The sequence below is a fragment of the Herpailurus yagouaroundi genome, unplaced genomic scaffold (genome assembly GCF_014898765.1).
Source record: "Herpailurus yagouaroundi ecotype Mexico unplaced genomic scaffold, PumYag 28, whole genome shotgun sequence".
Lineage (NCBI taxonomy): Eukaryota > Metazoa > Chordata > Mammalia > Carnivora > Felidae > Herpailurus > Herpailurus yagouaroundi.
In genome coordinates this window covers 59,025,100-59,039,583 of record NW_024412376.1, presented here as the reverse complement: position 1 = coordinate 59,039,583, position 14,484 = coordinate 59,025,100, and the positions used below count along the sequence as shown (strand labels likewise).

The 14,484-nt window shown below is 36.2% G+C and overlaps 1 protein-coding gene across 2 annotated transcripts in view; it reads left to right on the top strand.

Annotated features, from left to right (window-relative positions):
• ABHD18 (abhydrolase domain containing 18) overlaps positions 1-6,766 on the top strand; it is a 43,340-nt gene extending 36,574 nt beyond the window's left edge. For both annotated transcript variants that reach the window (XM_040474316.1, XM_040474321.1), the window contains 3 exons: positions 1,603-1,984; positions 2,684-2,846; positions 4,328-6,766. In XM_040474316.1, coding sequence (XP_040330250.1) covers positions 1,603-1,984; positions 2,684-2,846; positions 4,328-4,379 — 597 coding nt within the window. In that variant the 3' untranslated portion in view covers positions 4,380-6,766. The remainder of the gene's footprint in view (positions 1-1,602; positions 1,985-2,683; positions 2,847-4,327) is intronic.
• Positions 6,767-14,484: the final 7,718 nt, after the last annotated feature.

Here is a 14,484-nt window from a genome sequence, read left to right as displayed (position 1 = left end):
TAATGAAACAGTTCCTACCCGTACTCCCAATTTGTCTAGGTCCTATCTCCCTCAACAAATAACCCACTATTTATTAATGTTTCAAGGAATTTTTCAAACCAATAGAAATATGACCTTTTTTCTTACCTTTTTTTTATGGACTATACACAAATGTTTCCTTTTTCTTTTTTACTGCTGCATGAGACTATATGGATGGACATACCATGATTCATTAACTAGTTCCCTGTTGATGGGTATTAATGTTGTTTCTCATTTTTCACTAGTAACAAACACTGCTGCCATGAATAAATTTCACAAGTGTAAATTCCTAGAAATGTTGTTCCATTTGTAATGTGGTTAGATTTTGTCTAATTCTAGTTGTTTCAATTTTTACTACCAGCAGGAACGTGTGTATCTGTTTTCCCATAATTTCACAAATTCAGTGTGTTAGCAAACTTACAGGTTTCATTTTTTTTTTGTCAACCTAATAATGAAAATTGGTATTGTTTTTACTTAATTTACTTAATTTTAAGTGAAATTGAATATGTTTATAAGTTTAAGGGTAATTTATATTTCATTTTCTGTGACCTTTATGTGCATATCCTTTGCTCACTTTTTCTATTGTGGTTTGGGACTTTATATTCATTTCTAGCTTTTAATAAATTAAAGCAGTTAGCTCTTTGTCATATAAGTTGCCAATATATTTTCCCAGGCTGTCATTGTTTTTTCTTTTGACTTTGTCTTTAGTATTTAACAACGTTTATTTTTACTTAAATTACATTGTACTTACAAGTCCTTAAACTTAGTACATCCTTTTGAGATTTTAATAGGTAATATTTTTTCCTTGATAATTTTTAATTCTTCTTAGTTCAGCCTAAGAAAGGGATTTGAGGTAGCTGATGTATTACTGCCAGGATACACTCATAAGGCTTTTGGAAGTTCTAAGATTAAGGCAGATCATGAATTTCAAAACTTTGGCAATAAAAACGTGATGCAGACTAAATGATACCCTTTCTTGTTTAATAGGAAATATTAAGCAATATAGTATAAGTCACTTATCTTAGTCCTCAGATAAATTCTGAAATTTCTTTTTTCTCTGTTATTTTTTAAGTTGTCAAATATATGCAACATAAAATTTACTATTTCAACCATTTTTAAGTGTACAGCTCAATGGTGTTAATAAATGCATTCACATTGTTGTGCAGCCATCACCTCTGTCCATCACCACCATCCATCTCCACAACTTTTTCATTTTACTGAACTGAAGCTCTGTACCCATTGAACAGTAACTCTTCATTACCCACTCCTTCCAGCCTCTGGCAATCCCCACTCTATTTTCTGTCTCTATAAATTTGACTACTCTAGGTACCTCATAAAACTTAAAATCATACAGTATTTGTTCTTTGTTTCTGGCTTATTCATTTAGTGTAATGTCTTCAAAGTTCATCCATTGTCGTATGTATCAGAATTTTGTTCCCTTTTAAGACTAAATGATAATCCATTGTATGTCTATAGCACATTTTGTTTATTCATTGATGGACATTTGTGTTTTCTTTTTATTTTAACAAGGTTGTTAAATAAAATGTATTTTATACTAAATGATGTCTTCTTTTGTATATTCAGACAGATTCTTTCAAAATGGGACAAGAGTTTGTGAAACGCTTCCCTATTGGTGCAGACAAGCTAACTAACCTTAATCTGGTGTCTAGAACTTTAAATTTAGATATGACAGACCAAGTTGTATCCCAAAAACCTAGTGACTACCATCAATCTAATAAAACATCTATCAGTGCCACATCAGAAGGACTCTTGTTGCAAGATACCTCTAAGATGGAGCGCTTTAATCAAACACTTTCACCCAATAAAAATAGTAGTTATACAAGCTGTGGCCCTCAGTCATATCACCTACTCAGTAAAGAACAAAGAAGAAACAATCTTCAGAAAGAATCTTTAATATTCATGAAAGGAGTCATGGATGAATGTACTCATGTGGCAAATTTCTCAGGTACCAATTTTATATGAAATGGAGAATGTTTGCTGATGTGTAAATATTTGTGAAATATTTTTAAGGATGCTTTACATTTTAAGGATGTTTACAAAATAATTTCATATTTTCAAGAGTATGTTTATTGTTGGCTCCAAAATGTATTTTACAGGATAAGTTGATTATTTAAATATATCATATTTTATCCATGAAAATCTAAATCCATCTAATTAGGGGTGCCTGGGTGGCTCAGTTGGTTAAGCATCCAGCTCTTGATTTCGGCTCAAGTCATGATCTCACAGTTTGTGCAAGCCCTACATCGGCTCTGCTCTGACAGCATGAGGCCTGCTTGGGATTCTCTCTCTCCCTCTCTCTCTCTCTCTCTGAGTCCCTGCCCTGCTAGTGTGCACTCGTGTGCACTCACTCTCTCCTAAAAAATAAATGAGTAAACTTAAAAAAAATCTATCTTAATAGTTAACTAAAAATATATTGGATTTCATACCTTATTTAGAATGTTCATCTCATTGTATTAGAGATGAATATTATGATATTATGTAATATTATAGTTGATTTTTAACTTAATCAAAAAGTTGTAATTTGACCAACTTGACTTACTGTACTATCAAGTATGTTTTATTTTCTAATATGATAGTATTTATATAAAAATCTTAGAACTTTTTAAAAGTATATATGTTGCATCTTTTAAAATTCCATACATAGTTCCAGTTGACCCAAGCCTCATTATAGTGGTTCAAGCCAAAGAAGATGCCTACATTCCACGAACAGGAGTTCGAAGTCTACAAGAAATCTGGCCCGGTTGTGAAATCCGGTATCTAGAAGGGGGTCATATTAGTGCTTATCTTTTTAAACAAGGACTCTTCAGGTAAGATGATTGGTCTAATATCTATTTATTTGGTTTCGTAATTTTTTGCCTCAAAAAGAGGATTGGGTATTTTTATTGTATGTTTTAGTCCACTTTCCTTTTTTTCCTGCCCCACTCAGTTCTCACCTTGTGGTATTCTTACCTATCTCATCCTCTTCTTGTTTCTTCTAAAGAACTGGAGAAGTTGTATGATAGGCATATTTTATTGTGTGTTTTTACACTCCTCAAATATTAATAGCCAGGTATTTTAGGGTATAGGGAGGAACACAGTTTGTAAAATTTGCTTTGGTTCATTATGAGTTTTTCACTCCACTCTTTTCTTCTCTCAAGATGGCATAAGTATCTGTGGAATAATTGAGCAATGTTTTTCCGTAGCAAGTGAATATGGAATCTTCAGTGAGAAGTGAAATATTGGTTTTAATGCTAATAACCTTATATGACTCCAGTATTTATTAGAACTTACAAAAACCTTTGATTCTATATCTCTAGTATTTTACAGCCTTTATTATTTCTACTTCTATTTAGATTTAATGGCAAAAGGTTATCATTGGAATATATTTATCATTAATGGTTAAGTGTATTAGTTCACATAAAGTGCTTAGTACCTTGTGCATGATATGTTTCAAAACTGCCAGCTGCAGGGCTGTCTGCAGTTAAGCATCCGACTTCAGCTCAGGTCATGATCTCAACAGTTCATGGGTTCGAGCCCCGCGTCAGGCTCTGTGCTGATAGCTTGGAGCCTGGAGCCTGCTTTGGTTTCTGTGTGTCCCTCTGTCTCTGCCTCTCCCCTGCTCACTCTCTCTCCCTCTCTCTCTCTCTCTCTCAAAAATAAATAAAACCATTAAAAAAACAAAACAAAACTGCCAGCTTTATAGCTATATAATAGAATTGTGTGTACTATATGTTTGACATGTTTTAGCTCTTTTTAATCCAAGAAGTAATTTTGTATGTTGTCACTCATTTACTTCAACTTTTAGATGTCACCTTAAATGTCCAATTAAAATACCTTGTGAAAGTACTATAGGAAACTAAGGCTTTGTCTTTTTCTTTTCTTTTTTTTTTTAAGGCTTTTGCTTTTAAGTTCAGTTGCTAGGCACATGTGTTTTTCTGGACAAAAAATATCCTTATCTTAATTTATGAAATAAATTGAATACTACATTATGAAAAGTTTAGTGTAGCCAATTAATTTTCAACAAGTGACTTACATATATACATTATATTTTTCACATACATAGTATATAAATACATAGATATTATATAAGTTTGAATTCATCATCAGTTGAAAGCACATTTGAGGTTTTCTAGTAGTGGTGAAGTTACATGGACCCAAACACCTATCCTCAGATACCTGCCTCTTTCAGACCTATTTGGAGAGGAAGTCAGGTTGCAAGCCACAGGTAATTTTGGAAATAACTAACAATAAAAGTACTGTCTTCCTTTTTTGCTCATCACTTATAGTTCTTCTTTCATATTTAATTTAGACGTGCCATCTATGATGCATTTGAACGCTTCCTCCATAAATATGCTAACTAATTGGATCACTGTATATAACCAGTATGGCCATCATATTGTTTACAAAAGGAGTTTCATCCTTTGATGATGTGAAGAACAAGCAGACAGCAGTAAATATCTAATTTGTATTAATTTAGTCTGGAACTCATATAAATCAGTCATTAACAATCTTTAAATACATTTAAATAATTTTAAACCAATATTTGGATGAAATAATGTTGAAATATTTTGTTATTGTTTTGTGGGAATCCCATATACTCAATGTCTAGTCTGTTGTTGCTATTTATGAAAACTTTAACTTTTTAATTGTGAATAATTTATTAATTAAAATAAATTTATTCATTGAAGTCCTATTGGTTTTTAAAGAACTGCTAAATCAAACTTAAGTTTATAATAACATCAGCCTGTATTGTATACCCTTATGTGATAGTTCTACTATTGACTTGATTTGAGAACATGTCCTTTCTTTTTATGATTCATAGTGAATTTATAATCTTATTTTCAATTTAATCTCTGCCATGGAAATACTTCATGGTGTGTAAAACGCAGCGTTAACTTTGAATTCTAAAAAATTCCTAATGGCATCATACATAAGTGGTTTTAATAATTAAAACAAATGTGGGAATGCAAATAAGATGCATATGACTTGGCTGTACTTTGAGACTTTGCCAAATACTAGGTTAGAAAACAATGCCAAACCTATTTCCCCTTCTTAAAAAGTGTCAGTTCATCAAAAATGGAAATAATGAAAGACTTACTGCATTACTTGATACTGTGTCTTAACATTTTCTTGTATACCTACTCTGGGTTTCCTAAATATCTAACTTTAGTTAGATACACTTAAACAGCTTTGGCTTTTAATTTCAGAAATTAAAGGCCATATATGAAATTGATTTGTTCCATATGAGTTTATTTTACAGAAAAGTTATAGTAACTACTAACTTTTTTAAGGGGAAGATTATATGGCTAGATTTGGTGCTCTGCTTTCGTTTTATGTTAAGCTTCTCAAGCTAAGATCTAAAATGTTTGAAAAAAGTAGAAAATATTTTTGAGTATTGTATCAAGGTTTGGAATAAATGTACTTGAGTTCTATTTGTTTGAAATCTGTGTTGTCTGTGGATTATTTTAAAATATGTATTCCTAGTGTAGCAAGGATATTTGAATTATAATGTGCCTTCATAGCCTTTTAAAATATTTTGTAACTCTAATGTTCCCATCACCTTAGCTTTTAAAAGCTATTTAAAAGTCACTAATGTGAAGTCATTAATGGTATACAAAATCGTAAATTCTGTGAAACTGCTTTGGCATAGGAAACCAAACCAACTTGGTTACAGCCATTTGGTCTTTAGCAATGTTATATCTTCAGATTAGAACCTTTACTTTTAACTGAAAATATAAAATATACTAAAATTTTTAAACAAAATACCCTTTAAAGATAAAGTAAAATTTATTGTTAACTGAATTACAAGGATTTTCTTCATATATAGTGAGGCAATATGATTGAGTGCTTTCTGAACTATGGCTTTAGTAATTTATTACTAAATAAATTTAGAAATTTATTTTTCACCTAAATATTTCTTACTAAGCAGTAATGTACTGTGGTATATAACTTTCTATTGGTAAAAGAATGAAATTTCATTTCATTTTAATTAACTCTTAGGCATAACTAATTTTTCCCAAATGTGAAAGGAGGTCTTTTAAAAATTTCATCTCTTAAGCAGATGTTTTAAAGAATATATCCATGCAACTTCCTAAATTGATTAATTCAAGGTGCAAAATACCTTATCCTAAAGTTTTTTTTATCCATACATCCCAAAATAGTGACTCAAGCTTCATATATCTGTGTAGAAAACACACACACACACACACACACACACTATATATATATACATACATATATAGACAACATATATATTTTAAAAAGTGCAGTCTGCCATTTTGAGAATTGGTATATAAACTACTAGAAATTCATTTAGGCCACAGTTGCAAACTGACAGTATTGGTATTCAGGCAGCTTGGCCCACAGCTGTTTTATTCAGTGTGCATAATGTTTTAAAATTGTTGTAATTTGAAGTCTTTCAACTGGGCATGCATTCCCTAGTTTGCCACCGCCTATACTCCTTATATAAAGCTACTTCACTACTTTGTGTTTCCTACTTAGCCCTGAACACATCTGAGTTTGAGACCCCTGATTTAGATCTATGGTTAGAAATTTCTGAATTTCATGATTTGCTGTTGTAATTACTATTAATTATTTTATCATAGCATTTCAGATTGTTTGTTATGAATGTCATTTTGTAATGTGGTGCTTTCTCTTGGAAAGATTATTAAATTAATACTGTAACTGAAAAATTTTTTAATCATTTCTGAATATTTTATACTTCACAATAAAAGTCTCTTAAAATTAATTATTTCATATATTCAAGAGGATTTATTCTAAATACAAAACACATGTGTCACATTTGATTGTGTCCAAACTTGAATTGACTGTGTGTTCCTTCTTAGTTCTATTGTAAACCAAACAAGGTAAGGCAGAAATAAGCAAGGGAGGCTCTATCAGAATAGTATTCAGTAACTGCAAATTCCCTGTGTGATCTCAGGGAAACTATGATGGAAGATAGGATTGTGTAGGCAGAGGGAAAGATTAGGGCCTGAGGTCCCTGGATGGGGAAAAACACCTATTTTGGAACAATGCTGGGAGTGTCTAACCACAGGAAGTCCCCTCAGTCATGAGGTTCCTCTTAAGAATGTAACAGACCCCACCTACTCCTCAGGTTTCCCCTCTGGAATTTGACAGAAGACTTAAGTATGGCCATAGACCACCCCTCATACAATGGAAACGAGCCAATCAGAAATGGACAACCCAGCATGTAGAACTATCAAGCCAATAAGGATAGAAACTGAGAAGGAACAAGGGGAAATGGAGGGGGGAGGGCTGACCAGAACCTTATAAAACAAGGACCCTTGCCTATAGTCCTTGGGCATTCACTTTCGAATGTACTCTATACAAGAGCTTTCCTTCTATTCTTCCTTTCTAATCTTATATTCTAATAAACTTTTGCCTGCTGCTCATTTAGTGTCCACCTCTTCATTCTTTGAAGCAGCGAGACAACGAATCCCGGGTATTGTGGTAAAAAAAAAATGCAACAAAACCAGCATTCTGAAAAACTGTATTATTTTTTTTTGAAGGGGGGAGGGACAGAGAGAAAGAGTCTTAAGCAGTCTCCACACCCAGCACCTAGCCAATTCTGGGCTAGATCTCACAACCAGCCCTGAGATAATGACCTGAGCCAAAATCAAGAGTGAGAGACTTAACTGCTTGAGGCACCCAGCCATCCCTGACAGACCATACTTACCTGAATGTTGTATAACTCACTCTTGGACATAATTAGATTTATACTATTACATGTACAAACAATTAAAATCTAGAGAGAAGAATTTAATTATAGGACTCAGAATGGGGATGCTGGTCAGAGGCTGCTATGGAAATTGGGTTTGGAAATAAAAGGAAAGATTTTGGCAGATAAGACAAAGGGAATAGAAGTACATTTGGACTGTTTTGCAGGAGTAGAAAAACTTAATTCTAGGAATATTCTTATAGGCAGAATCCTAGGAAACCAATGATTTCATGAAGAACTTTGAAAACAGTTTAGAAAATGTTGGACCAAAACCTAAAAAGATTTTATTCAGGACCGTTAGAGCTAATGTGCACATTCACCAGATTGTATTAAAAGAAAATGTAAACTTACCATGAAAAGTCTAATCTGTGTATAAACTTGTGACTAACTGAGGTATAACTGTTTTCCTATATAATGTACCTGGATAATTCCATAGAAAGAAAGCTGTATCCTGACACTTTGCTGCTGAAAGTGTGGTCAGTAGATTAGTACCATGCTCAGGGAGCTTGTTAGAAACTCACAATCTCAAGCAGCATTCCAAACATACGGAGTCAGAATTTACATTTGGACAAGATAGTTCAAATACATGTTAAATTTTCAAAAACACCCACTTTGAGTCAGTGGTTCTCAAATTTTAGCTTGCATTGAAATCACCTGGAACCTTGTTAAAACACAGATTTTTAGACCCCATTACCCTGAGTTTCAGTAAGAGGGAAAGGCCTCCTGAATTTGTATTTCTAACAAGTTTCCTAGGATGTTGATTGCTATCTGTCTAAGGGTTACATTACTTTAAGAACCAAAAGCTTTAAGAACCAAAGAGCCATGGCTCTAATTGGATCTCAGGCCTGGAACATACCAAAATCACCTGGGGTGTTTTAAAAGCATAGGTAAGTAGGTGTCCTTACCTATGCTGGATCTCTTCACGCAGAAATTCAGATTCAATTGGCTTGCAGTTGGCATTTTTAAAGCTCCCTAGGTGATTCTGATGTGCAGCCAGGTTTAAGAACCATGTGCTTTAAAGGATGCAAGGGAAGAGGAATAGCTTCTGAAGAAAAGGATGTAAAGTCATTAAATCAACATAGATTTTGGAAAGGAATTCCTGATTTTCTGGGTGTTACCAGCACCTCAGAAGTATTAAAATAGCCCAGAGGGCCTGTGTTCCTTTTGCTTCTATTTTGTTACAGGCAGAAGTGCATTAGAGTAGGATGAGCTGGGGGTGGATTTGGGCACTTATGTGCAGCAAAGCTTCTTTAAATCGTAAACTTTAACTCATCTAGGCAACTTAAAGCAGACAAGTATAGGCAAAGAAGAAATGCTAACCTCTTTGCTTTCTTTTCTTCAACCATAAAGACTACATCTTCCCTTCTTAACCTTATGAAATTGCTTTTAAAAATGCAGATAGGGGCGCCTGGGTGGCGCAGTCGGTTAAGCGTCTGACTTCAGCCAGGTCACGATCTCACGGTCCGGTGAGTTCGAGCCCCGCGTCGGGCTCTGGGCTGATGGCTCGGAGCCTGGAGCCTGTTTCCGATTCTGTGTCTCCCTCTCTCTCTGCCCCTCCCCCGTTCATGCTCTGTCTCTCTCTGTCCCAAAAATAAATAAACGTTGAAAAAAAAAATTAAAAAAAAATGCAGATACTGGGGTGCCTCGGTGGCTTGGTCGGTTGAGTATCCAACTCTTGATTTTGGCTCAGGTCATGATTCCAGGGTTATGGGATTGAGCCTCCCATCAGGCTCTGCACTGGGTGTGGAGCCTCCCTCTCCCCCTCCCCACTGCTCACATGCTCTGTGCTCTCTCCCTCTCTCTCTCTCTCATAAGATTAAAAATAGGAGAAAATAAAATAAAAATGGAGATATGATGCCTCTTTGAAAAGTTAAAGCATGTCTTTAGAAATCATGCTTTTCATTTCCAGAGCAGTTAATCCTCAACTTTTCTATCCATCTCAGTTGACAAAATCATTGCCTTCATTATTGTATGTTTTTTTTTTTTTAATTTTTTTTTCAACGTTCTTTATTTATTTTTGGGACAGAGAGAGACAGAGCATGAACGGGGGAGGGGCAGAGAGAGAGGGAGACACAGAATCGGAAACAGGCTCCAGGCTCTGAGCCATCAGCCCAGAGCCCGACGCGGGGCTCGAACTCACAGACCGCGAGATCGTGACCTGGCTGAAGTCGGATGCTTAACCGACTGCGCCACCCAGGCGCCCCTTATTGTATGTTTTAGAGACACTTGCTACTCAACTTGAAGACTTGATACATTTCCCTTGCCCTGGAGATGACTCTGATTTTAAGTTCTAACACTTAAGGAAAAGACAATTACTGATTCTGCTGAGTTTTTACTCACATTCAACTGTAAACCTACACCAACAACTTCACCTGCTAAGCATTCTTTTCCGAAGTCACAACTCAACAAAACAATTGGACTGTTGATAGACAGTGACAACATGGAATATGAAATTTATGTTTTATTTGGATATATAAATGTGTTTATACATTTATTACTTCACTGGATTCCTTCTAGATGTCATTTTATACCAATATTGCCTTAGATTATAAAGTAGGAGAAAATAAATTGGCATTCTGCAAGATGCACTGGTAAGCCCTTTTGAGTAATAAAATCTACCTTGAGAGGAGATATGTTTGCTGTCACTTGCAGAACTGTACCATCAGGACTATCTGGGGTTTGCTCTTATTTCTGCTCTTGTTTCTGCTCTTATTTCATGTCTTTAATTCACTCTTTTGTATTTCCAAAATGAATGCAGATTCTGGGGGCTGGTCTAGTAATTTTCCAATGTCCTGACACCAACCAGTTCTTCAAGTTTTCATAACAGAAGGTAGGCAATCACATCTCTCCTGGGACCGAATTCATGAGAATAGACGAGTAAAAGATTCACCAAATGCACATTTCTTTTTAAATGTATTTGTAAAACAAAGAACTGGGGCGCCTGGGTGGCTTGGTCGGTTAAGCGTCCGACTTCGGCTCGGGTCATGATCTCACGGTCCGTGAGTTCGAGCCCCGCGTCGGGCTCTGTGCTGACAGCTCAGAGCCTGGAGCCTGTTTCCGATTCTGTGTCTCCCTCTCTCTCTGCCCCTCCCCTGTTCATGCTCTGTCTCTCTCTGTCTCAAAAATAAATAAACGTTAAAAAAAAAAATTAAAAAAAAAAACAAAAAAACAAAGAACTGTATGTGAGAGTTCTATATTTCAAGAGGACAGGGACCACAATGATTATCACATTCCCAAACTCAAACTTGCAACCTCATAGCCAGATAGACAGATTTACTTATACTGCATTTAAGTCCACTTATTTGTTTATTCATTCACTTAAAATATATTTACTGAGTACCAGAAGCAAAATGGTCAAACAAGATGCTTAAACTAATTTTCAAGGACTAGATGAGTTCCTTTTGATTTGAATTCCATAGCAATTTCTGGCTTAGCTCTGTACACATATTATTTTTTTAATTTTTATTTTTTAATGTTTATTTATATTTGAGAGAGATAGAGACAGAGTGTGAAATGGGAAGGGCAAAGAGAGGGGAGACACAATCTGAAGCAGGCTCCAGGCTCCACAGAGCCCAATGCGGGGCTCGAGCTCATGAACTGTGAGATCATGACCTGAGCTGAAGTCAGACGCTTAACCGACTGAGCCACCCTGGCGCCCCCACAGATTATTTTTCAAATAGCTTTATTAAAATATAATTTATGGGGCGCCTGGATGGCTCAGTCGGTTGAGTGTCCAACTTCAGCTCTGGTCATGATCTCACCATTCCTAGGTTGGAACCCTGCATCTGGCTCTGTACTGACAACTAGATATCTGGAGCCTGCTTTGGATTCTGTATCTCTCTCTGCTCCTCCCCCATTATCTCTCTCTCTCTCTCTCTCTCTTTCTCGCTCGCTCTGTGTCTCAAAAATACACATTAAAAAATATATATATATATACGTATGTATGTGTATATATATATATATATATAATTACACAACATAAAACCTATTGATTTAAAGTATACAATAGTTTGGGGTATATATTTTTAAAACTAAAGTGGTTTTTTTAATGTGTATTTATTTTTGAAAGAGAGAGAAAGAGAGAGAGAGCTCATGTACACATGGGGGAGGGGCAAAGAGAGAGGAAGACAGAGAATCCCAAGCAGGCTCCTCGCTGTCAGTACAGAGCCCAACTTGGGGCTTGAACTCACAAACCGTGAGATCATGACCTGTGCCAAAATCAAGAGTTGAATTCTGAACCAACTGAGACACCCAGGCACCCTGGGTATATTACATTATTAATTATTTTTAACTGTGGTAAAATTATAAGACACAAAACTTACAATTTTAACCACTTTTAACTGTACAAATCAGTGGCACTAATTACATTCACAATATTATGCAACCATCACGACTATCTATTTCCCAAACTTTTTTACCAACCTACATAAAGTGATTTTTAAATAGTTCTTTTAAATTGATGGAAAAATCTGACTCTTCTCCTCTTATACCACTGGACATATTGCCCCTACATATTTTGAACAACCCAATGTGTTCTTCATCCTAACTTTCATTGGAATTCGTGTCAGTCCTAACACTTGTTATCCATAAATAAATTCCTCAATTTCTAAAACACTCATTAAGTACAACTTTTAGAACAGAGATGCACACCACAAAGCTATGCTTTATCTTTTAAGCTTAACTTTGTTGTCTTAACTTCCATCGATAACTTAATTCAATAACCTCTAAATTCAACTTGGAGGTATCTGAAAACTCAAAATATCCAAAATTGAACTCATTATCCCTGTCACCCAGGAATTTCCCAAGCTTCTCCCAATTTGTTCTTTATTCATTTTCTTGGTTTTTGGTAGCCACCACCTACCCCGTTATTCAAACAAAAAGGAATATCCTTTACCCTTCACTTATACTCTCCTCTTATACCCATTCAATTCCTCAGTCTTGTTATTTCTCAAATACCTCAATAATCTGCTCCTTTCCAAACCCACTATCACAGTCTTAGTTCAGGATTGTGTTATCTTTTCTCAGGATGACTGTAATGTCCCCTTCACTTTTTTTAATGTTTATTTATTTTGAGAGTGGAAGAGCATGAGCACAGGGGGGTGGATGCAGAGACAGAGGGAAAGAGAATCCCAAGCAGGCTCTGTGCCATCAATGCAGAGCTGGACGCAGGACTTTATCTCAGGAACCATGAGATCATTAACCTGAGCTCTGAAGTGAAGAGTCCGATGCCTAACTGACTGAGCCACCTGCAGAGTGGCACTTGCAGAGGTGCCCCTGCAATATCCTCTATAAAAATACAGAGTACCCCTGAACCACCCAGAGGTACCTGGTGGCTCAGTCAGTTGAGCGTCTGACACTTGATTTCAGCTCAAGTCATGATCTCACGGTTGTGAGATCGAGCTCCGCGTCAGGTTCCATGCTGGACATGGAGGCAGCTTAAGATTCTTTCTCTCCCTCTCTATCTGCCTCTTCCCCAAGAGTGTTCTCCCTCTCTCTCTCTCTCTTTCTCTCTCAGAAAAAAAAAGACAGTCTTTTCAATAAATGATACTGGGAAAACTGGTTATCCAGATGCAAAAGAATGAATTTGGACCCTTAATTCACACCATATATAAAAAATTAACTCAAAATGGATAAAAAAACTTTTCAAAGATAAAACCAGAAAAGTCAAGGGATGCCTGTGTGGCTCAGTCAGTTAGTTCAGCGTCTGACTTTGGCTCAGGTCATGATCTCATAGTTCATGCGTTTGAGTCCCGCACAGCACAGAGCCCTCTTTGGATCCTCTCTCTCTCTCTCTCTCTCTCTCTCTCTCTCTCTCTCTCTGTCCTTCCCCCACCCATGCACGTGCGTACTCTTTCTCTCCTTCTCTCTCAAAAATAAACATTAAAAATATATATATAAAAGTCATAGGAGAAAACACAGAGGGAAAAGATTCATGACATTGGATTTGGCAATGATTTCTTGTATATGACATCAAAGGCACAAGCAACAAAAGAAAAATTGGACTTCATCAAAATTTAAAAACTTTTAGGCATCAAAGAACTCTATCAAGAAAGAAAGGCAACTAGAATGGGAGAAAATATCTACAAACCATATATCTGATAAGGGATTAATATTCAGAGCATTTAAAGAACTACAACTCAACAACAACAAAAACCCCAATTTAAAAATGAGCAAAGGACTGGAATAGACATTTCTCCAAAGGAGAGATGCAAATGGCCAATAAATACATAACAAGACTGGGGCGCCTGTGTGGCTCAGTCGGTTGGGCATCCAACTTCAGCTCAGGTCACGATCTCACAGTCTGTGAGTTTCAAGCCCCACATCAGGCTCTGTGCTGACAGCTCAGACCCTGGAGCCTGCTTTGGATTCTGTGTCTCCCTCTCTCTCTGTCCCTCCCCCACTTATGCTCTGTCTCTTTCACTCTCAAAAATGAATAAATGTTAAAAAAAAATTTTTTTTAAAGTACATACATAACAAGATCACCAGGGAAATGTAAATCAAAACCACAGTGAGGAGCACGTGGGTGGCCCTGTTGGTTGAGTGACTGACACTTGATTTCAGTTCAGGTCATGATCCCAGGGTCGTGAGATTGAGCCCTGCATCTGTCTAAGGGCTAAGCCTGCTTAAGATTCTCTCTTTCTCCCTCTGCCCCTCTCCCTTGCTTACACTCTCTCCTTCTAAACACACACACACACACACACACACACACACACACACACACACACACA